We start from the raw sequence: 24,500 nt of genomic DNA, 5'->3' as shown, positions 1-24,500 counted from the left end.
AACATGATCAGGATCCATCAAATCTTACCAATGGATTTTAGAGGCCCTAGTCAATAAATATCAAATAATAAAACAAGTATGGAAGTAGGATCAAATTTAACTATAACGTTTCAAGAGAAGTGCAGATTTAACCCAAACTTATAAAATTGTGCAAATTTAAACCTAAAATTTCCAAGCAATATCAATTTTAGTCGAACGTTATACAAAATTTGGTTTGACCGTTATTTAACTGTCACATCTGACTTTTCAAACACTTTTTTCGATAAATTGAAGTAGTTTTGTACCTTTTTTTGTAGTTTTTTATAACTATATTAATAACACAGTAAATATTTTAGACAGTTTGACAAAAAAAATTGTGATTAACTTATTATATGTAGCAGATTTAGTTTTTAGCATTTTAACGGAATTTTTGTAATTTTGTTAATAATACACTAATTCGAGCCTTCTTATAAATTGTTGCGATACTAGTTTATAATTTTTATTTTGATTTTGTAAAAATACTCACCATAAAAAATTTGATCGATACAGGTTGTTATGTAATTAACTCAATAGTATGAGTAAATTAGTGAAAATTAATTGTGTCCTAAAATATATTGTAACAAGTAAATCGATATATATTAGTCATTTTAGATTGAATATATATTAACATTTTGGTTTCAAGAAAAAATTAAGACTATAAAAAAATAATTATTAAAATTATATAATAATAATAATAAAAATTAAAACAAAACATATATAAAAAAGGGGAAAGTACGAAAATAATGTTTCTGGTTTGCTCAATTTGCAAGCAGAAGGATGTGGTTTAAAAGTTTAGAAGGTCTGTGGTATGTTTTATTTATAAAACAAAGTATTACAATTGCACAATTACGTTCTGATTACAACCAAAGAGATTTTTATCTTAAAAAAAAATTATTCTTACATATTAGTAAAATATAACCCCCTGAAATAAACAACTTACTAAATCGAAACAATAAATAATATGGTAGAAATTTACGTTTTTTTTTTACTAATTTGTCAGTTTATGAACTAAATTGATATTTAAATTTATTTACACAGTTGCAATTTGATTTGGGATATGTGTTTTGTCAAGATATACATGTAACTGGGAAAAAAAATTAAAAAACGCCATTAATTGTCATCAATTTCTTAAAAGTTTAATTTTAAATACTTTGTTTTGTAAAAAAAGCATACCACATACCTCTATTTGCAAACTTTTAAACCATGGACTTCTATTTGTAAATAAGGCAAACCGCGAGTATTTTTTTTCGTAAACCCTATAAATAAATAAGAGAAAAGAACTTTATATAATAATAAAAAACATATACGAGGAATAATTAAGAAAATTAGAAATAAAAGAAAATGATTTTTTTTAAGAAAATAAAATAATATATTGTCTTTTGTACGAGTTGGAGAATTTTTTTTCCAATATTTCATCGAATTTATAAATATTAGTTTTCAATTTTATTATTAAATCATAAAAAAATATGAAATCTTTTTTAGAACCATTGGTATGTGCAATTGTTGTATAATAATAAGTAAAATATCTATGTTTTCTAATAATATCTGAAATCGACACAACTTGCCAATGTTAGGGGTAAAATTGCTCTTAGCTACCAGCGTTATGGGTAAAATTAAAACATTCTAGACATTAAGAGTAAAATTATTCCTAGTTGTAAACGTTATGGACATTTTTTCACATTTTTCTTTTTATAATTTTATCGTTGATTAATTTAAAACATGTCCTAGACATTTTAAATCCGAACAGCAACAGTTCAATATAATTTTACCAAACACTAGTAATTAAACAGCTAATAACAAACAGCTAACAACTTACTGCAAACAGCTAACAGCAACCGCAACAGCTGTTAGCTAACAGCTCAACCAAACAAACCCTTAATCTTCACCTTTTCTATTCGGGAATAAACGTGTAACCACATAAGTTGGTTTTTTTTTTTTTTTAAATTATCCTATATCTTTTAGAAAAAAAGAATGGCTGGTGTATAACTTATTTATGATGCCTTGACTTTGGTAATGCAATGGAAAATGTCATTTTTTTAGTTAAATTAAATCCACAACTTCCAAGTGTTTGCTTCTCGTGATTAATTCTTGTTGAATTTGGATTATTTATGCTAAATTATATACTTATTGAATAATTCTCGTCATTAACATTCGATAATTAGTGTATGTTTTAGTGACCAATTCAAGTGTTACCTATTTATTTGAAATTTATGTTTTATGATTTAATATGAAAAATAATAATTTAGCTTAAAATAAAAATATTCAACCCCATATGAAATGGCCCGTTCGGTGGCTATTATTTTTTAAACAGTTCACTAGTGGTTATTATTAAAAATATTAGTTGGTAGCAATATCTTCAAAATATATAATTTCAATATTAAGTAATTATTTAACGTTTCTAGCTAACTTCTAATCAAACCATTGTACAAAAGGTACAAAGATTAGAAAATCTTTTTGAATCTCTAGTTGTACTACAAAATTCTTTACCAATAATAGTGACCAAGTAATATCAAATTTAAGAATTGAAAATGGTTTTTTTTTATTAATGATCTTAAATGTTAGGAATATGGATAATAACAAATTCTTTTTCGAGAACACAATGACAAATGCGGAATAAAAAACACAAAATAAAGGAAATAAACAATAAAGAATACAAGCTTAGGTTTAACGAGGTTCATCTAAATATAGCTACTTTCTCAGAGCTATTGCATAACCTGATTTCACTATTTGTGAGAATATATATAGATTTTAGGCCAAGCTTCCAAACTACAGATATCAAGAAGGTTGATTCGTATTCTCCACATTCAAATAAATAAGGTCAATATGACTCTTCGTACTTCAGAACGATGTTCAACGAATGTTCCTTAAACCAATAGCCAAATAAATCTACACATGAAAACATGTCGATTTCCAACAATTTTCCACTTAAAGACTTATTCCAATTAGTCTTCACGGCTTCTGAACAATGCACACCACCTATGCACATCAATGCAATAGCTTAAACCTCTTTCTCAAGCTTGAAGACCAATTGAAGTTGCGTGCAGCTTCAACTTTTTATCAGTCACTGTCTTTGTAAACATATCAGTTGGATTCTTACTTCCAAGAATCTTCTCAAGCATCAAAACTTCATCTTTTAATGTTGACTTAATAGAATGATACCGCATCTGAACGTTCTTTGTCCTACCATGCAAACTCAGATTCTTTGCTAAATGGGCAGCACTTTGGCTGTCACAATGTAGGACATTTGAGTATTGTTTGTGTCCCAATTCTTTGAGAAATGATTGCAACCAAATCATCTCCTTGCTAGCTTCTGTAATTGCAACATATGCAGCTTCCTTAGTTGATAGAGTCACGATCCTCTGCAATTTGGAAACCCAACTTACAGCTATTCCATCAAGTGTGAAAACACCACTAGAAGTACTCTTCGTAATATCTAAATCAACAGTCATGTCTGCATCAGTGTATCCTTGCAAACCAATACTTGATTTTTTGAAATTGAGACAATAGTTAGAAGTACCGTTCAAGTACCTAAAGATCTATTTCATTGTTTCCCAGTGTTGTTTTCTCGGATTGCTCATGTATCTACTCACAACTCCCATTATATGGGCTAAGTCCTGCCTTATGCCTACCATAGCATACATGAGACTTCCAATAGTTAAGGCATAAGGAACTTTTTCCATATGAGCTTTCTTATCTTTTGTCGAAAGTGACTGCTGAGCAACCAATGGAGTACAAATAGTTTTCGCACCATCCATGTTAAACCTACGCAAAGCTTTCTTTACATATTTTTTTTGGGATAACTTCACAGTACCCTGCTCTCTATCTCTTCAGATTTTCATTCCAAGGATTTTCTTTGCAGCTCCTAAATCCTTCACGGCGAAATTTTCTGATATCTTCTTAAGCTTATAATTTCCCTCTTATTTTCCCTTTCAATCAACATGCCATCTACATAATTGCTTCGTATCAAATAAATAAGGTTAAGATGACTCTTCATATTTCACAACAAGATTCAATGCATGTTCCTCAAATCCAGTGGCGAATACAGGATTACTCAGTTGGGGGGGCCGATTTTACATGTGCGTTCGGGAAATTTTTTTTTTGCTAAATCAAATTTATTTAATTTTTTTATATATGCGTGTTATAATTTGAATGGTCAATAACCAATTTTAAGTATTAATGTACAATTTCTCAAAATTAAGCTAGATTTCGTTTAATAGTCCTAACAGTAGAAAAATTGGATTTAGGGAAGGCTGAACATGTAAAAAAAATTAAAAATTTTGATTTCATTTGGCCTACCAGGCCAAAAAAAAATTAATAATTTGGATTTAAGGACACCTAAGAGGCAAAAAAAATATTTAGAAATTTGGATTTATGAAGGCCTAACAGGCAAAAAAAAAAAAAAATTAGAAATTTAGATTTAGAGAGGCCTAACATGCCTAAAAAAATTAGAATTTTGGATTTAGGGAGTACCTAATAGCTCCAAAATATCAATGTTTTGAAAACCGAATAGGACGTTGAACCGGTGAGACAACTGGTTCAAAGTTCAATAGGTTCATCCGATTGAACCAGACTGGTTCAACCGAATAACAATATATATATATATATATATATATATATATATATATATATATATATATATATAATCATGTTTGATTGAATATAAAAATAAAAATTTCATGCATATCCATTCAAAAAAAAAAAAATTCATGCATATAATAAACAATTCTTATGTTCGCCCCTCCCCGGATAAAGAGATCCTGCTAGTTGGCTGGAGTAAGCCTAGAGAAGGGTTTGTTAAGTTGAATACTGATGGCTCCTGCCTTAGCAATGGCAGAATTGCTGCTGGAGGAGTTCTTCGGGATGCTGGTGGCAATTGGATGGCGGGGTTTATCCATAACTTGGGGACGGGCTCCTCCTTTTCTGCGGAGCTCTGGGGTATCTTGTCAGGTATTAAACTCGCCATTCGCATGGGTGTTAAAAAGCTCTCGGTGGAATCTGATAATCTGGAGGCTATTAACAGGATTTCAGATAGCCAGGCTGTTTGTCTGAAGAGCCAAAATCTCATCAAAGCTATTTTGAGGCTTCGTCCTGCCTTTGAGTATCTTAATTTCTCCCATATTTTTAGGGAGCAAAACCGCGTGGCGGATCGCTTAGCAGCTGCTGGGCATGGGAGAATGTTAGGTGTTTCTACCCTATCTGTCCCTCCTTCTTTTCTTTTGCCTTCTCTCCTAGAGGATAGGATTGGAGTCAGCCTTCCTAGACTGATCCCGGTGTAGGTTTTTTGTTAGTTTTGTTTTTTTCCTTTCCTTTCTTACCAAAAAAAAAAAACAATTCTTAAGTTAACATATTAATTAAAAATAAAAAATGCATACATATAATATAAAAATTCACACATTATAACCAATTCTTAATTTACCACATTAATTAAAAATTCACACATCTAAAATCAAACCCATAGTTTAACACAATAAATTAAATTAAAATTAAATAGGATGTTCTACTGTCTAATCTTTTAGTTTTTCTTTAATTCAATATTTTTTTTTCAAAAAATGGCAAAAAACCAGGTTCAATCCGGTTCACTGGTTCAATACCAGTTCGCGGTTCGACCCTGATTTAATGCGGTCTGATATAGTTAAACCTATATAGTTAAAACCGGACCGGACACTTGACTGGTTCGCGGTTCGACCGGCTGGTCCAGTCCGGTTTTCAAAACATTGCAAAATATTGAAATTTTGAATTTTGGACAAACTTAACACGTAATAGGATATATTTAATTTTTTTATTAGTTCAATGCTAGTTTCTAAAAAAATTATAACATTTTTAATTTTTTTTGTTTTTAGTTTTAAAATTTTAAAGTTTAATTTAGAAATTCAGTTCTTTGAGTCTCAAAAATAAAAAATTATTTTTATTAATGGAAAAGACATGATAAAAATGAGTTCAAAAGTGTTATGAAAGTAAATTAATTAATTAATTAATAATTGTTGTCCTCAGATTAGACTCTAGCAAGTGCACTAGATACAAGTTATAAAGTGATAAGTGAGTATCGTCTCCATAGGGATTGTGATTCAAATCAATATTAGAAATCGTTGCTAACCAGTGTGTGTCACAACAATGTCTTCTTTTATCATTGATTGTTTGATGTTGGTTACTTAACAATTCAGGCAGACTGATGAAACAAGAAAATGAACTAACTTTTCAAAGATTTTAGAGAATAGAACAGGCTCGACATAGCCGAACACGGTGTGCTACGTCTTACAACATTCCATGAATACAAGACAATGCCAATGAAGCCAAGGTTTCAGTTTGAAGTGAGTTTGAGTCAACTTTCGTGTGTTCTCAAACTCCTAAGATTTACTAACACCTTTAGTGTCCTAAAGATACGTTCTTTCTAGCATTAAGAACAAAACTGCATTTCTAGATGAGAAAACCCTTGACACAACCTTCTAACTTGTCAGCTTCGAAGTTGGGAGATCAATAGAGATATCGGTGAAGATGAAAGCAGTGTCCTATCATTCATCTAACACATACATAAATGCCTAAGCATGAAAGTTAAATCCTCATTGACCACAACATTGGCAAAATACTAAATATTCATTAAAACATTGTAACACTCACATCACCGGGTCGGCCAGGCTGTGCCCGTTCAAAATGGACTACTCACTCATATCGAGCAGTGAGCAGTCGATGGTTCTTGATACAGCTTGAGACTCCATGGGAGCTCTCTTCTTTCTTCTATTCTACTTGTCTAAAGAAATTACTAAAAATCCGAACTACTAAACTTTTCTCTGCTTCACCTACTTAAAGGGAAAGACATAGGCCAAAATCGGTACAACTTTCGTACCCTTTCTACAAAATAAGTCAACTACCAACTACGACTAAAATAAACTAAAATGATTAAATTTCGATTAACCCTTGAACACTCAAGGGGGTGATACTTCAAGTCATCTTGCTTCTTTAGGCAATCCCATCGCCACACACTTTCACCTGCCGCTCTGCCACTTTCTCTGCCACTGCCACCACGATCTGTCGCTGTCCGTCATTGGATAGTCCGACGTTTGACCGCTGGATACAAGTAAGGCTCCACTCCTCTTGGCTTTAGCAAAACAAGCTGTTTTCAACGAGTTTGGCATTTATCTTTGCTTATCTGCACAAGGACAGTAATTAGCCCTTATTTCTTACCAAATGACATAATAAAACACCGAAATTTCCTTATAAATACTATGTTAAACTTAGTCAATTTCATGCCTAACAAATACCCCCAAATTGAACCTTTGCTTGTCCTCAAGCAACAAATTGTAAGAAGGAATCAGACAAAGAGTTAGGAATGAAATTAGTCTCAGGGAGTGAGAAGCAGGAATACAGAAACACAGAATGCTTGGCATAATGAGGAAATGAACAGATGCATGCTGAGGTTTCATCGAAGAGCTAAAGCTTATTTTAGAAATCGTGTCCTTTATGCTCAAGAAATTCCTTAAATCTTAAAATTTGGACGTCCTTTTTCACTAGGAGTCACCAACTGCCATACATGCCTCACTAAGGAATGGAACAATTCACTCACTCTCGCATGGCATCTTTTTGCCATAGGACTAAGAATGCGATTTCACTCCTCAGCTCAGACACCACACCCTTAGGGTGCGAGTTTGCCTATTGGTCCCGAATCTAAGGTTCAAAGTTCCTCCAGCCATAGTCCAAAGGACTTTATAGAGGTTGTAATGTTCAGGCTTAGGCTCTGGTTTGACAGTGAAAGGCTATTTCAGTGTATGCATTCTGTCTTTTTGCAATTTTATTTAACATACGCAGCCTATAATGATTGCTGTTTACACACTCTTTATCTACACAACCTGTTTACTCATAACCCAGTACTCTTTTGAACATTTATTAAGGTTCCTTCCTCCCCTCATTATATTCCCTAGTTCATTCAATCTTTTCCTTAAACATTGTTTGCTCAATTGCTTATTTTCGCATAACCTAAGCACGTGATTTTTATTTTCAACAATTGGCTTTTCGACGCATAAGACAGAACTCATGGTGTTTTAGAGTTATAAGTGAAGGGAGAGGGCTATCATTCGTGGTTTTTCAGAAAGAGCATGTCATGGCTCGACTTGGTTATCCTAATCATTGGGGTGCAAAGCACATGTGCCTTTTGTGTAGCGGAGAGGGTAACTAAATGCCTTTTTCCTCCTATGACGGTCAGAACTAATCACCGTTTCAACAGGGCACCAAGGCAAATTCTCCCTAAAGATAGTGAGCGCTGGCCCACTCATAAAAATTAATGCATAGCAAAGATGCATTTTAAGGCTCAAGTTCTCACTATTTTTGAGGAAAATGCAGTAAGGCAATGGTTACTAATTTTGAAAGAGGAATTAAAAATTTCAAAATTCTTGGAACTTCCTGAAATTTAGGGACACGAGGCGCAATCAAGCGAGTAACACTACCATTACACCAAAGCATGCATAGTTTGTTCTTTGATTCCTACAGAACACCGAACAATTCCCTAGACGGAGCATACACAAGCGGAGAGAAAAATATGGAAACAAACAATAATTACCAAGGACTTGTGCAAAAATTCTCAAGGGATATTTGTTCTACATGAAATTACTAATTTAACAAACAGATTAAAAGCATTTATCATGTTATTTCCGTAATAAATTGTGACACACACAATCCCCACCCCCAAAAATAATAAAACATTGTCCTCAATGTTATAAATCACGGCAGCAGATTGTTAATAAAACAGGCAGACCATAACATGATAGAGTGAGGGTGTTAGTGGTTACCAGATGCTAGGACAGCGACTATCGGTACAGATCAGGCATGATGGGAGAGAGAGGAGTTAACCTCTCTATCCACAGGGGCAGGAATGCCCTCCTCTTTCGAGGAGGCAGCAACATTAGCCTTAACATTAGCACTGGCAGGTGTTTCGGGCATTTGTCTTACCGGACTTTTTACAGAGAAACCAGAAGGACTTTTCTTGGCATGCTCCTCAATGCAAAGGCTCTTGAGCATATCGATCTCGCCTTGTTGCGACGCGTATTTTCGCTCCATGGCGAATATCATCTCACGGTTTGCCAGATTCTGGGCAAACAGGGCGTTGAATCGATCCATTATATCCTCGCTGGACAGCTTTGCACACTTCTTATAAAAATCTAAGTCCTTTGGCTTCTCGACTTGCTCGGAATCTGACGACACTGATACAGTAGGCTCGCTTTTCCTTTTTCGGCTCTCAGTCTGCCGAGATGTAACAAAGTCAGACATCTAGACCCACTTTCCGTTCACCAGTTTTCCGAATAGCATCTTTTGGAGGCTCTTGAGATCAATCGGGTCAGGGAGATTCACAATCCTGAGACGAGAGCGGTCTTCTGGTTTAAAAACCCCGATTGACTCCACAATCCTGGTGACAATGCTTCCACAACAGATGATCGGCGAGTTTTTCTTGGAAAAAGCGCTGATGTATTCTCCGAACCAGAATCCCAAATTCATTCTTGGCCCAACTGCCATACTCCACAACGCGGTGAGATCTGCATGTGGCATGGTGGCTTGGTTTTCCCGGGCGAAGATTGTACCGGAGATCAACTTGTGCAAATACCGAACAACGTAATCATCGATATTGGACGCCTTGGACGAACTGCCGTCATAATGTTTCTGTCCTGAAAGTGATTCCCAGAAGGCCACAGGGTCGAAAACATCAGGCGTTATGGTGAATGCCTCTTTATAGCTCTCAGATTCTAGATCGTCATCGTCGGCAGCACCTAGCATCAGGTTAAACAGGTTAAGCGAAGGCCTCTGGGAGTGACCCATGAGCCTGAAGCTAAATTTTCCCTCTTCGTCAGGTTCGGTTATCTCAGCGTTGTGCTTAAAGGTGGCCAAGAACTCGAGTGTCAGTTCTCGATAGGCAGGTTCCGTCATTTCAAAGAAACATTCAAAATGCCCGGCCTTCATGAGGGTGCGCACACGGTCCTCGAGCTTCAGCCTCTTTAGGGTTTCCCAGCAAACTGTTCGGATGGGTCCGAACTGAAGTTTTGCTAACTCATCATAGTACGCCTGTACAGAGGCGTCTTTAAACTGGGAGAGTTTCTTGACCAGCTTTTCATCCGGGACAAAAGCCACAGTGCTCGGCTCCGCCATTTTTGCTTTTGCTTTTTCTTTCTTGGAAAATCCCTCTATTTTCACGTTTTTGCCCGAGCCTCGGGTTCTCATTTCGCTTTCTAGTTTAAGTAGGGTTTTCCAGTGGTACAGGGCACAGATCATGAACTGCCTTTGTGAAAAGAAATTTCAAAGAAAAGAAAAGAAATATGGTGAAAGACGGACTGAAATGAGATAAATCTTCTTTAAGTAGGGGAAACGAGGCGTCTTCTCGCCAATCTGTCATTATGAGGTCGAATCAGAGTCGGCCACCTGAACAGATTGGCAGAAAGGCGCGTATTTTCGAATTAGAACGAGGGGTGATGAACGGTCAAGATTTGATTTTAGCATTTATTTCCCCCTAACCGTTCAATCTTATCGAGGAGAAAAACAGGCGGTATGATTGCCTATGGGCATAGGAGTGGACGTTCCACTTTTTCCTAGCTTTTAATTAAAAAATTTTCTACCGCCCTAATTTCTTCGATAATCCCTTCCCTACAAAACAGGTACAATTGTACTACCATACCCATTGAAATGAGTTTTAGGTTTTACAATTGTGCCTGGCCAGAAGATATTCATCAAGAAGCAAAATTCAACACATTTGACACAAGAATAAAAATAAAAATAAAAATAAAAATAAAACTAAATAAAATGCAAAGTTACTTGTGCTACAATTGGTGTTTGTAGCGGACACCCTGTTATCGTGCTTTTACTGACTTGGGGGATCCTGGAAATGAACAGTATCGATCTTCCTTGTGTGATCGTTCTCTAAATATGGTTTTAATCTTTGCCCGTTCACCTTAAAAGGATCACCCCCGTACTTGAAAATTTCAATAGCTCCATGTGCGAATACACGGTTCACTATGAATGGTCCTGACCATCTTGACTTGAGCTTTCCTGGAAAGAGCCTCAATCGTGAATTGTAGAGAAGGACTTTTTGTCCCTCATGAAACACCTTGTTCAGGAGCTTTTTGTCGTGCCACTGCTTGGTCCTGGCTTTGTAATTCACCGCATTTTCGTACGAGAACAGTCTGAATTCCTCCATTTCGCTCAGTTGTAAACTTCTCTGTTCACCAACAGCTTGTGTCTCAAAATTTAAAAATGTTAACGCCCAAAATGCACGGTGTTCCATTTCCACCGGCAGGTGACAAGATTTCCCGTATAACAAACGAAACGGAGACATTCCAATCGGTGTTTTATAAGCGGTACGATATGCCCATAGAGCATCATCGAGCTTGTTTGCCCAATCCCTCCGAGAGTTGCCAACAGTTTTCTCTAAAATTCTTTTTATTTCTCTATTGGAGATCTCAACCTGTCCACTGGTTTGTGGATGGTATGGGGTGGCAACCCTGTGTGAGACTCCAAGTTTCCCCATTAATTTTTCAAATTTCGCATTACAGAAGTGGGTCCCTTGATCACTGATGATCGCTCGCGGGACCCCGAATCTTGCAAACAGCCTTTTCAGAAATTTTACTACCACACGGGCGTCATTGGTGGGACTAGCCATTGCTTCGACCCACTTGCTCACATAATCCACAGCCACTAAGATGTATTTATTTCCTAAGGATGTCGGGAATGGTCCCATAAAATCTATGCCCCAAATGTCAAAAATTTCGCACACAACTATGTTGTTGAGGGGCATAGCATTTCAAGCCGAAATGTTGCCAGTTCGTTGGCACTTATTGCAAGTGCTAACGAAGGCATGTGCATCCTTGAAAAGAGTGGGCCAGAAAAAACCTGATTGGAGAACCTTGGCTGCGGTTCGGCTTGCGCTATGGTGTCCTCCGGCTTCACGGTTATGACAGTGGCTTAGAACATCCTGTCCCTCTTCTTGCGATATACATCTTCGAATGATTTGGTCCGCGCACAACCTGAAAAGGTAAGGGTCATCCCAAAAGTAATATTTGACTTCGGAGAAAAACTTCCTTCTTTGATTCGTGGACAGGTTGTGTGGCTTGAGCGAAGTTGCAAGGTAATTAGCTATATCGGCGAACCATGGCACAGACTGTGCCGCATATAGATGCTCGTCAGGAAACCTCTCAACAATTTCTGCTTGTTCCAAACTGCCCTGGTGATCAATCCTTGACAAATGATCAGCTGCAACATTCTCCGTTCCCTTTTTATCCTTAATTTCCAGATCAAACTCCTGGAGTAATAACAACCATCAGATCAACATTGGCTTAGCATCTTTCTTCGCGAACAAGTATCGCAACGCTGCGTGGTCTATGTGAACAATCACCCTGGATAACACCACGTAGGGCCTGAATTTGTCGAAAGCATACACAACCGCAAGAAGTTCCTTCTCGGTAGTTGTGTAGTTCTGCTGGGCCTCGTTTAATGTCTTGCTTGCATAGTAGATGGGCCGAAACTTCTTTTCAATTCTCTGTACAAGAACAGCTCCCACACAATTATCTCTTGCGTCGCACATCATTTCAAAAGGTTTCTCCCAGTCAGGTCCAGCTAGTATTGGTGAATTGATCAGTTTGCTCTTCAAGAGTTCAAATGCATGTACACAGCTTGCGGTGAATACAAATTCAGCTTCCTTATGAAGTAGGGCAGACAAAGGTAGTGCAATCTTTGAAAACTCTTTGATAAACCGGCGATAGAACCCTGCATGCCCCAGAAAACTTCGCACATCCTTTACATTGGTGGGCACAGCCAGCTTTTCTATCACCTCTACTTTAGCTTTGTCCACTTCCATCCCTTTTTCTAAAATTTTATGCCCAAGGACAATTCCTCCCGTGACCATGAAGTGGCATTTCTCCCAATTTAAGACCAAGTTAGTTTCCTTGCATCGCACAAGCACAGCTTCGAGGTTGTTTAGACAACTATCAAAAGAGTTTCCATAGATCGAGACGTCATCCATGAATATTTCTACTGTTCGCTCCACCATGTCATGAAAAATGGACATCATGCATCGCTGAAAAGTGGCAGGAGCATTGCACAGGCCGAACGACATTCTTCTGTAAGCATAAGTCCCATATGGACACGTGAACATTGTTTTCTCCTAGTCCTCACAATGAATTGCGATTTGGTTGTATCCTGAATATCCGTCAAGAAAACAGTAGAATGCATAGCCCGCTAAATGCTCTAGCATCTGATCAATGAAGGGCAGCGGAAAATGATCCTTCCTTGTCGCCTCATTGAGCTTCCTGTAATCAACACAAACTCTCCATCCTGTGATTGTTCTTGTGGGCACCAACTCATCTTTCTCATTGAGGACTACTGTCGTTCCTCCCTTCTTTGGCACAACATGAACAGGGCTTGTCCACACACTATCGGATATTGGGTAGATAATTCCAGCATCGAGAAGCTTGATTACTTCTTTACGTACAACCTCCTTCATGTGGGGATTTAATCTGCGTTGCGGCTGGACCGTTGGTTTATGCTCCTTTTCCATCAAGATTCTGTGAACACAGACTGCCGGGCTAATTCCTTTTATGTCATCAATTTTCCACGCGATTGCAGCCTTGTTTCTTCGCAAAACCGCCATGAGTTGCGCCTTTTGATCGGGAGTCAACTTTGAAGATATGATGACCGGACGTCCGCTGGGTGGTTCAAGGAATGCGTACTCGAGATGTTCAGGCAGTGGCTTCAATTCTGGTTTAGACACATGCACAGTTGGTACCTCTGGTGGTTCTTGATGAGTTGGAACAGTAGGGTCGAATGGAGGTGCCGGAAGGTTGGACTCAATGGAACAGCCTGTTCCCGCGCAAATGTTCACCTCTTCTCCCAATAAAGTTTCTAATGTGTCCTGTTCCTGCAAAGTGGAAAGACTTTGAAAATCATCTAAGAAACAGCATGTGTCATCATTATTATTCGCACGCCTCATAGCCTCGTTCATCTTAAAGATAACTTCTTCCCCATTAATTCTTAAAAATAAGCGCCCCTCAGCCACGTCTATCAATGCCTTCCCTGTTGCTAAGAATGGTCTTCCTAGGATGATAGGAACATGCAAGTCTTCATCTATGTCCATTATAATAAAATCAACGGGTAAAATGAATTTTCCTACTTTTACTAGCACGCCTTCCACAATCCCCCTAGGGTAGCATACGGAACGATCAGCTAACTGAATAGACATGCGAGTAGGTTGGGGTTCTCCTAGTCCAAGTTTTGCATACACAGAATATGGTATGAGATTTATGCTAGCCCCTAAATCACACAGTGCATTTTCAATATTTAGTTTTCCAATAGAACAAGGTATCGAAAAACTCCCTGGATCTTTTAGCTTCTTGGGCAGCTGCTGCTTGTTTTGGAGTATTGACGAACAATCTCTGTTGAGTTGTATCATGGAAATGTTCTCTAGTTTCTTCTTGTTCGATAAGATATCCTTGAGGAATTTGGCGTATGTCGGCATCTGTGCCAGTGCTTCCACAAAAGGAATGTTTATATGTAACTTCCTTAAGGTATCCAGCACCTTCGAATTCTGCTCTTCCAACTTCTTGTTGATTAGACGCGTTGGATATGGCACAGGTGGAACATACGGTGGTGGTGGTTTATACGTTCTTCCCTCCTCCTCTTGATCTGGCTCACTTGCATGGTTAGCCTTCCTTGTTTCTTCATTTCTAGGAACAGCCTGTTCCTGTTCTCCTTCAGCTTCTTTGGACATTCCTGCACACTCAACGTTCTTATCAGATAAAACCACAGGTTGAGTTTCCTTACCAGACCTTAGGGTGATTGCCATGACGTCGCCTTTAGGATTTGGCTCTGTATTGCTCGGCATTATCCCCTTTCCTTTTGATGTGGACGCAACTATCTGGTGAACTTGTGTTTCCAGACTCTTGATTGATGCCTGCGTCTGTTTCATGAACTGCATCATCATTGTTTTCATATCTGGTTCGACATCTTCCTTTTGTGGCACAGGTTGCTTATAGTGCTGATGAGGTTGTCTTTGGTAATGTCCTCCTTGCTGTTGTTGATACCTAGGCTGATCTTGATACTGTGGTGGTCCCAGCTGGTCTGGTTGGCCTGTCCATCCAAAATTTGGATGGTTCCTGGTTTCAGAGTTGTAAGTGTTAGAATAACGGTTAGACTGGTTCCTCTGATTGTACCCTGCGTAGTCGCATTCAGCCCGTGTGCCTTTTTCTTGCTTAACTCCGGGACAGTTGATATTGAAATGAGCTCCTCCACAAAAACCACAACTGTCATTGAATGACGGTTCATTGAATGGCGGTTCATTGTGAATCGACGATACATTTATCTTTCCCAGCTATCGAGTAAGCTGTTCTACTTGGCTTGTCAATTTCGACACGACATCCTCGTTTCCTGTCCTTTTCCCTTCACTTCTGGACGAGTGCCAGTTGTAACTCGTGCTGACCACTTTCTCTATTAGGTCATATAAAGCTTGTGGCTCTAAATCTTCGGGGTTACCATTCGCGATAGATTCAATCTGGATTTTGTAAACGTTGGTCGCGCCATTGTAAAAGTTCTGCATTTGCATCCACATAGGGATACCATGATTTGGCACCCTTCTGAGCAGCTCTTTGTACCTTTCCCATGCTTCAGCCAGCGACTCATCTTCGTCCTGTATGAAGCGTGACACTTCATTTCGTAGCTTGATGGCTTGTCGAGGCGGAAAATACTTCATCAGAAAAGCTCTTGCCATCTCTTCCCAACTCATGATCGTTCCCGGCTGCAAATTTCGCAGCCAGGTTTTCGCTTTATCCCTCAGGGAAAAAGGAAACAGCTTCAATCTGATCACGTCGTCAGAGACACCCCTGTTCGACCTGAATGTGTTGCACAATGTGATGAATTCTTGAAGATGCCCATTTGGATCTTCAGATTGAAACCCATTAAATTGCACTGAGGCCTGGATCATTTGTATCATGGACCCTTTTACTTCGAACATGTTGTTCCCCTCGTTAGGCAACACGATACACGATGAGTGTCCCTCGGTAGTTGGCCTGGAGTAGTCTCTGATTCTCATAACAGGAGGGTTATTGTTTTCTCCTTCTTCTTTTTGGTTTGGTGGAACTGGCTGTTCTGGGCCTTCCTTTCCAGCCATTCTTCTTTCTCTTTGCCTTTCTCTCTGTCTAGCACGTCGAGCTCCCGCTCTGTTTCGTCTACACGTTCTCTCTAATTCGAGATCGATAGGAAAAACAGGAGGTGCAGCTCTACGCATGAACGGGTAATTAATTTCTTTGTTCCTGCACGCCTTAACACACAGATTAAAAACACCATGTTTTACAGAAATTTCAGCTATAAATTTGTTGCTCTCAATCCCCGGCAACGGCGCCAAAAACTTGTTGTCCTCAGATTAGACTCTAGCAAGTGCACTAGATACAAGTAATAAAGTGATAAGTGAGTATCGTCTCCACAGGGATTGTGATTCAAATCAATATTAGAAATCGTTGCTAAACAGTGTGTGTCACAACAGTGTCTTCTTTTATCGTTGATTGTTTGATGTTGGTTACTTAACAATTCAGGCAGACTGATGAAACAAGAAAATGAACTAACTTTTCAAAGATTTTAGAGAATAGAACAGGCTCGACATAGCCGAACACGGTGTGCTACGTCTTACAACATTCCATGAATACAAGACAATGCCAATGAAGCCAAGGTTTCAGTTTGAAGTGAGTTTGAGTCAACTTTCGTGTGTTCTCAAACTCCTAAGATTTACTAACACCTTTAGCGTCCTAAAGATATGTTCTTTCTAGCATTAAGAACAAAACTGCATTTCTAGATGAAAAAACCCTTGACACAACCTTCTAACTTGTCAGCTTCGAAGTTGGAAGATCAATAGAGATATCAGTGAAGATGAAAGCAGTGTCCTATCATTCATCTAACACATACATAAATGACTAAGCATGAAAGTTAAATCCTCATTGACCACAACATTGGCAAAATACTAAATATTCATTAAAACATTGTAACACTTACATCACCGGGTCGACCAGGCCGTGCCCGTTCAAAATGGACTACTCACTCATATCGAGCAGTGAGCAGTCGATGGTTCTTGATACAGCTTGAGACTCTATGGGAGCTCTCTTCTTTCTTCTATTCTACTTGTCTAAAGAAATTACTAAAAATCCGAACTACTAAACTTTTCTCTACTTCACCTACTTAAAGGGAAAGACAGAGGCCAAAATCGGTACAACTTTCGTACTCTTTCTACAAAATAAGTCAACTACCAACTACGACTAAAATAAACTAAATGATTAAATTTCGATTAACCCTTGAACACTCAAGGGGGTGATACTTCAAGTCATCTTGCTTCTTTAGGCAATCCCATCGCCACACACTTTCACCTGCCGCTCTGCCACTTTCTCTGCCACTGCCACCACGATCTGTCGCTATCCGTCATTGGATAGTCCGACGTTTGACCGCTGGATACAAGTAAGGCTCCACTCCTCTTGGCTTTAGCAAAACAAGCTGTTTCCAGTGAGTTTGGCATTTATCTTTGCTTATCTGCACAAGGACAATAATTAGCCCTTATTTCTTACCAAATGACATAATAAAACACCGAAATTTCCTTATAAATACTATGTTAACTTAGTCAATTTCATGCCTAACAATAATGGTAACATAGTTTTATAATTATTGAAAAATAAAGGGTAATTAATTTATTAGTCCCTATATTTTGACAAAACACACTGGTTAGTCCCTATATTTTCAAAAACACATGGTAAGACCCCTTACCTTTTTCGCAGTGAACTGTTTAGTCCTTCCGTCTGTTTGTTAGATTTTTTTTACCGTTTATGACTTCAGAAATGACGAAATTACCCTTTACTATTTACCTTCAAACTTCAGAAGAGGAAATCCAATTTAGAAGAAGAAACTATTTGTATGGAGAACAAGAAAAAAAACAGACCCAATGCTTACAAATTTGAACGATTAAGAAGAAAATCAAGAAGAAGAACACTCAAAGTTGATTTCAGATGCATTAGAGTTTAAAGGAAAGGAAAATAAAGGAAAAGAAGAACGCAAATCCAAATTGACTAACAAAATCTTCATGAGAATCTATGGCAGGGACTAAACAGTTTACCGAGAAAAACGTTAGGGACTAGACAGTTCACTGAGAAAAACGTTAGGGACTTTAGTGTATGTTTTTGAAAATATAGGGACTAAACAGTGTGTTTAGTCAAAATATAGGGACTAATAAATTAATTATCCAAAAATAAAATTTAAATAAATAAACACTTTCTAAAATAAATTGGGGTTGGGGGGAATTAAACCTATGACCTTTTAAAAAAACAACTATTTTTAACCATCTCATCTATTTTTAGATAATGAAATATTACTACATAGAGTCTCTATAGACTATTAGTAATATTAGGAGGAGCGAAACTACACATAACCATGGAAGTTTCGGCGGTCGGAAGGGCCCAAGAAATCAATAGCCAAACAAATATGCACATAAGAAAATGCAATCTCCAATTTCCAACACTAAATACAAAGAAAGAAATGAACAAATGATTAAAAAACTACATACAAACAAAGCTTGAATTGTACATGAAAAACATTTCTAACACTTAATTAGCTAATTAGGACTTGAAGAAACTACAATTATTAAGCAAGAGCTCAAAGACTTAAGACAACTAATGTAAATCACTATAAGAAAATTACGGATCACCGACGAAATATTTGTCAGTTCCACCAAAGATTAGCATGATCGACGGATCACCGGCGGATTTAACGTAAAGGACCTGTACAAGCAGCATATCCATACTGATTTTCTATTCTAGATTATTTCCGACCAATTTGTCCTTCCGTGATTATTTCTGAAAATTTGAAAAAAACAAATAAATTGATTAAAAAAAAAGTAGTTAATTTATTTAGATGGAAGGCAACTCATATGTACATACTAAAAAATAGTCACTACAAAAAAAAGCCCTTTACTGTCGGTTTTTTTCTAACCGTCGGTAGAGATATTAGCGGCGGTTTTATAAACTGTCACGCGTTGCTACATTTACCGACGGTTTTACTCGGGCGTCGGGGAAAGGTTTTTAATAGGGACACTATCCTAGTGGCGGTTTAAACCGCCGCTAGAATCGATTTTCACAAAAAAAAAATACAGGATTTAGCGACAGAACATAGACGGTAAACTGTCGCTAAAAATTTATTAGCTCAATGAAAAATTTACCGACGAACATTTTGTCACTAAATCTTTGTTCAGTAATGCCACAAAATTCATTTTTTCTGGACTATGTCTAACTGTAGTAAACAGTTATAACCACATACATCATGCCATTCCAATCAAATTTTACAATAAACCTCACCAATATTGTCAATACTAAAACTAAAAGTTATATAATCAACACTAACTTTCATGTCTGAAAAAACATTCCAAGCATCTCTATCAGCCTTACGGCAAATTTTCTTACCCCTATATCCTTCATTATACTTCTGAAAAAACAAATTTGCTCCTTCTCGTATTGAAGGAAGCTTCTCTAGATTGTCTAATCAAACTGTGCAACAAGACCAAATAATCTAAAGCTTAAAAATTGGAAGTGCACTGTAATTTAAATACGAGAAGGAGCAAAGGAACAATGCAATATCTTAAGACAATTCAAGCTCTCAATTTGGGGAGGAATAGTCCTGTCAATTTGTTGTTAATACGATCCCTGTTATGTGAAAACATTTCCTTTACCTTAACGAAAAGAAAACATAAACCAAACGAAATCACAAACCTAATCATAAATCGAAACAAAACTCATACAATTTAGTAAGACCCAACAGATTAGTAACAGCAGTATTACTAATATAGTTATTAAATAATGGTCAAACCAACTTTTTCAAATTTTCGGTAATGCAGGGCTAAAATTGATTTTGCTTGCAAATATTAAGGTTAAATTTGTACCATTTAAAACATTAGGGCTAAATCCTTACTTTTTAAAAAACGTTAGGGTTCAAAACTTTAGAACCGGGAATAAGAGATTATTAGTACAAAAATGTTCAAACTTCAAAACCTAGAAATTAAAACATGCCTGAACACATTAAATAAAACAAAATATGGCCCAAAAAGGAATTAAGCTAAAGAAGAAGATAAAGAGAAAGTGAAAACTAACCCAAATGTTAGCAAGAAAGAAAGGAATCAATTTGAATATACAAAATCTCCTTTACCATTTGGATGAGTTCATACAACCTGCAAACAAACAGCAAAAGCAACCCATGTAAGAAATAAAGGAGATATCTTAGACAAATAAATAGAAGAGAAAAATGTAGGATTTATTGTTAACAGGACAAACAATATAAAGTTCCAGCAGAAAATTTGAGAATAATAGGCAAGTACTCAGCATAAATGGAGAACCATAGTCAAATATTATAAAGTAAACGCTCACTCAGTAGCCGAAGTGTTTCCAGGACCTCAGGGCCAGCAAAAGATTCACTATTGACTGTCTTCACCTGATTGAGCTACTGTACCTGGAACACATTAGCTGTGTAACATTTTGAGATTTAAGTTTGTTTTCCCGTTGGAAATGGGTTTCCAACTGAGTACCTTCCCCGATTCAAAACAAAACAGTGATGCATTTTTTAGTTAACAAAATCAGAAAGCATTTTTCTCAACAAACTAACAGAAAGAAAATCCTTGAATCAACAAATTTATAAAGCGTCTAAGTGAAGTCTTAGAATGTGTACAGTACGAAGTGTTACTATGACAAACTCTGTCGAGTCTGTATCACGAAAAAGATCGCACACTTTTACCATCCTCTCTCTTAGTCGTTCCAATTTGTCAACCTGACAAAATATACATGCATTCTGTTGGGTTCCCTCTTGCCCAAAAACAGATTTGATGGAAGCTGTGGAAGCAGATATCTTTTGCCTAAGCTGCAATAAAATGCAAAATACTCTGAGTCATTTCATATTAATTAAGAAGGAAATCAGATAATAATTATGAGAAAGTTCATTGCAGAGAAGGTGAACAAATTAAAACTGGTCAATTGAGGTAATTGCACATAAGTATCAATATTCTCTCTTTGGAAAGATCCAATATTGGAGATCATTTTTTAACCTTTTTCCCCCTCTGTGTGTGGGCATGTGTCTATCGCACGCACACACACATACACCAACAATTCCTCAATAGATATCATTTTGCAATCTTTGGTTGCTTGATTCAAGTTTTACATTTGGGACCAACCCCAAAGACTAGATTCTTGTAATCAACTATATTAACATGCACGCAAACGCCCTCTCGGATTGAACCCTCAATCTCTTGGTCCAAGAAGCTCTAATACAATGTCATAAAACCATTTAACTCAATAGTCTAAGCTTATGGGTAAGGCCGAAGCATGGTTAATTTTATGTATTATTTATAACAAACATAACACCCATTTTTTCACCAAAATGGTTTAAAAGACAGCTATAGGTTTTCACAATATTGAATTCGAAGTCATACCTTCAATATCTTCCCTATAGATGCATCCAGGAAGTCTGGCAAAGACAAGAGTCGCAACGTATGGCCCTGAAAGTAAATTTAATGAAACTTAACTAAGTCATTTTCACAAATTATCACTACACTTCAACTCACTGCGCCTAGTATCAAAAACTATTCGGGTAAACATGCCATATTGTGCTGATTCTAGAAATTGTATAAACTGCCAAGAGGATCTATAATCAATTAGAAAGAAACAAAAAGGCAGGCTAATGCAGAGTATGCAAAATGAACAAAGTAGAAAAGCATACTTTTGAAATTTCTATAGCTTCATCTAGACCAGGAGGTGGCGTGTCCAGAAGCTCTCCCAATTTCAGCTCTCATATCTTTGTCAATGCACGTAGTTTAAAAAGGTCAGCTGCAGGTACCACAATAAACACAAGAATATCAATTATGAATTCCTTGCAATGGGAGATTCATAACTTGTAATCTAAATTAGTTCTAACCTTGATAATGTGGCCTTATAGCAGAATCAACAATGTACTTCGTTTGAACCTGTCCATTTAACCAATTCAATTCATTCATACCATTCAATCAATAAAGCTCATCAATTAAAAAAATTGAACCTGCCTCAACGATATTCATACCATTCAATCAAAAATTGCCATTTGCTTCCTCCTCCCTCTTCTTTACCATCTCTATTATAGGATGCATATTTCCATCCCTTGTTCCAGTTTCTCTGCTTCAATTTCATCCTCTGTCTTAAACAAGTCTCTGAGTCAATTAATCAATCACATTAATTACTACGTTATTATATATCCTGATAATTAATTAAGGAAATCATTGCCGGAATCATACACTACATAAATGAATACTTCTATCTCCTTTCCTTCCTTCTTTCTCCATCTTTCCAACATTATCTCCAAACTCGAAATCATTGCCGGAATCATACCCTGCATAAATGAATACTTGGGAGTCAGTCTAGGAAACTATGTTAAAATTTACCAATAGATAGAATTCAAGAATATCTGACAAAAACAAAGCAGAAAAATATATGGTTACCTTCAAGTTATCTCCATGAAAGGCATGATTCAAATTCAGGTTTAGGGTATAATTCTTGGACGTACAGAATCTGTTTAGCCAGATGAGTATCAATAACTATCAGTTGAGGTTTTGGACCTAGCCACTGCACAAAGTTCTTTCCTGCATCCAATAAGTCCCAATTAAGACTAAAGATTATAACTTAATTGCCTTAATTAACAGCAAAAAGAAGTTACCATATTGCTTGGTCCATAGTAAAAATGAGGCTGAACTTCATAAAATACTTGATGATCTGATAATTCCATGGAAGTGGCCATAGCTTCTTTTCCAATTTTAACAATATCCTTGGTGTTTGCATGGAAGAAATTGTAAGAAGGTCCTTTTATGCCACCTGCTCTTAGTGCTCTCTGTAATCGTAATAATTAGAATTCTTGTGTTCCAACTGGCAAATTCTAAAATTGCAAAATATAAGAAACGTTAGTTCTACTATATAAACTATAACGTTACCTTTTGAATCACCTTCAGAATAAACCTTGCATTGAATAGGGTGTAGCCCCAGTTGGGCTTCTCATAGACGTTCTGTATCCCCACACTTGCTTTCGAAAAGCCAACGCCCAATGTCCTGCATGCAGCTACTGAGACCAATAAATCATGAGGATTGAGAAGTTAGGTTTGTGCAATCAGAGTTACTCTAAAAAAAGGAATAAGAAGAATAGAGATAAGATTAAGAAGAATAAAATCGATAAGAACAAAAAAAAAAAGCAAAAAAAACGAAAACAGAAAATCTGAAACTTGATTGAAACAATCCATGGTAGGTTACAAGGACTGGAACCTGAACTGGAAGTAAACTGAAGATCGAATACAAGTACATTGACTATGAGAGAGATTAAGAGAGAAAGAGAGAGGATTGAAGGCAAAATGAAGAAACCTGAATAGTGAAATTCTATTTAGGTTTTGTGAAATCAGAGTTTTAATCTACAAAAAGAACAGTTACGAAGAAGAAAACGATTGAGAAGAAGAATAAGAACGATAATTCATACCTCCTGCAGACATGAATCGAATGGGTGGTGAAATCCATAGAGCGATTTGAAGCTGGCGAAGGAAGCTGGCGAAGATTACTAATCGACTTATTCCAAAGATTGAGAGAGAAGGAAGCTGGCGAAGATTAGCTGTATTCCATATCACTTGGACAAACTATGGGCTGCCGTATACTAATGAGTGGGCTTTTTTCACTTAAACCCATAGCGCGGTTTATCCAATATAAAAGTGTTGCTAAAGTCTTGTTTTTTTTTTTTTTTTTTTTGTAGTGAGTGAATTGTTCAATACCGCTCCCAAATTATTAGTTACCGCTTCTATTTGGACTTTTTTGCCCTTTTCATAATTTTGATAAAAAAACTAAAAATTCTTTCTCTAAAATCACAAACTCGAGCAATAATAATTGAAATTATGGAAATAATTGATATGCGACAATCCGAATCCCGAAAATGGATGATTATGAGTCAGAAACAATAAAATTTACATTTTTTTTCTTAAAAAAAATCATAAGCATAATGCATATTTTTTGTGACGATTAGCATTTTTCGTCACAAAAAATTGGAGAATTTTGTATTTTCCATCGCTAAAAAGTCTATGATTGCGCCTAGGCCCAATTTTGGTCTAAGTGGGTACCAGAACCACCCAGCCAATTGGCTGGGCGGATCCATCACCCGCCCAGCCACTGGGCGGGGCGGATCCAACATCCGCCCAACCAATGGCTTGGGCGGATATACCACCCGCTCAAGCCATTGGCTGGGCGGTTCTGGCACCCACCTAGACCAAAATTGGCGTTTTTTTTTCTTCAAAAGGGCAAAATTGTCCAAATGGGGACGGTAAGAGGTAATTTGAAGGCGGTAAGTAGCAATACCGAAAAAATATAATAAAGCACATAAAAAAAACATAACAGATGTCTATAAAAAAAAAAAAACAATCAGAGCAAGATCTAAAAACAAAATTGTTTATATCACATTTT

The 24,500-nt window shown here is 37.0% G+C and overlaps 1 protein-coding gene across 10 annotated transcripts; it reads right to left on the bottom strand.

Moving 5' to 3' along the window:
- Window positions 1-18,544: 18,544 nt before the first annotated feature.
- On the bottom strand, window positions 18,545-23,689 carry LOC136222975 (uncharacterized). Of its 10 annotated transcripts, none has more exons than XM_066010759.1 (12): window positions 23,533-23,689; window positions 23,000-23,124; window positions 22,729-22,899; window positions 22,514-22,654; window positions 22,310-22,404; window positions 22,099-22,225; window positions 21,958-22,006; window positions 21,763-21,869; window positions 21,476-21,541; window positions 20,421-20,907; window positions 20,148-20,224; window positions 18,545-18,860 (listed from the first exon to the last, which is right to left on the bottom strand). In XM_066010759.1, exons 1-4 carry the CDS (start codon window positions 23,543-23,545, stop codon window positions 22,631-22,633), a joined length of 333 nt encoding a protein of 110 aa, XP_065866831.1. In that variant the 5' UTR covers window positions 23,546-23,689; the 3' UTR covers window positions 18,545-18,860; window positions 20,148-20,224; window positions 20,421-20,907; window positions 21,476-21,541; window positions 21,763-21,869; window positions 21,958-22,006; window positions 22,099-22,225; window positions 22,310-22,404; window positions 22,514-22,630. The 10 variants fall into 10 exon arrangements, with proteins under 10 accessions (XP_065866831.1, XP_065866823.1, XP_065866761.1 ...); XM_066010751.1 differs by having other exon boundaries at window positions 23,000-23,127; window positions 23,533-23,678; XM_066010689.1 differs by having other exon boundaries at window positions 23,000-23,114; window positions 23,533-23,642.
- Between the last annotated feature and the right edge of the window lie 811 nt (window positions 23,690-24,500).

The sequence above is a fragment of the Euphorbia lathyris genome, chromosome 1, assembly GCF_963576675.1.
Source record: "Euphorbia lathyris chromosome 1, ddEupLath1.1, whole genome shotgun sequence".
NCBI classification, from domain to species: domain Eukaryota; kingdom Viridiplantae; phylum Streptophyta; class Magnoliopsida; order Malpighiales; family Euphorbiaceae; genus Euphorbia; species Euphorbia lathyris.
This window is presented reverse-complemented; position numbering and strand designations above follow the sequence as displayed.

Bases quoted from the DNA above. Each gene is read 5' to 3' on its own strand.
- LOC136222975 (XM_066010689.1), bottom strand. From the start codon at position 23,570: ATGGATTTCACCACCCATTCGATTCATGTCTGCAGGAG. The intron at 22,900-22,999 runs GTAACGTTATAG...TTACGATTACAG, and splicing joins TTCTGAAGGTGATTCAAAAG to AGAGCACTAAGAGCAGGTGG. The intron at 22,655-22,728 runs GTAACTTCTTTT...TATTGGATGCAG, and splicing joins ACTATGGACCAAGCAATATG to GAAAGAACTTTGTGCAGTGG.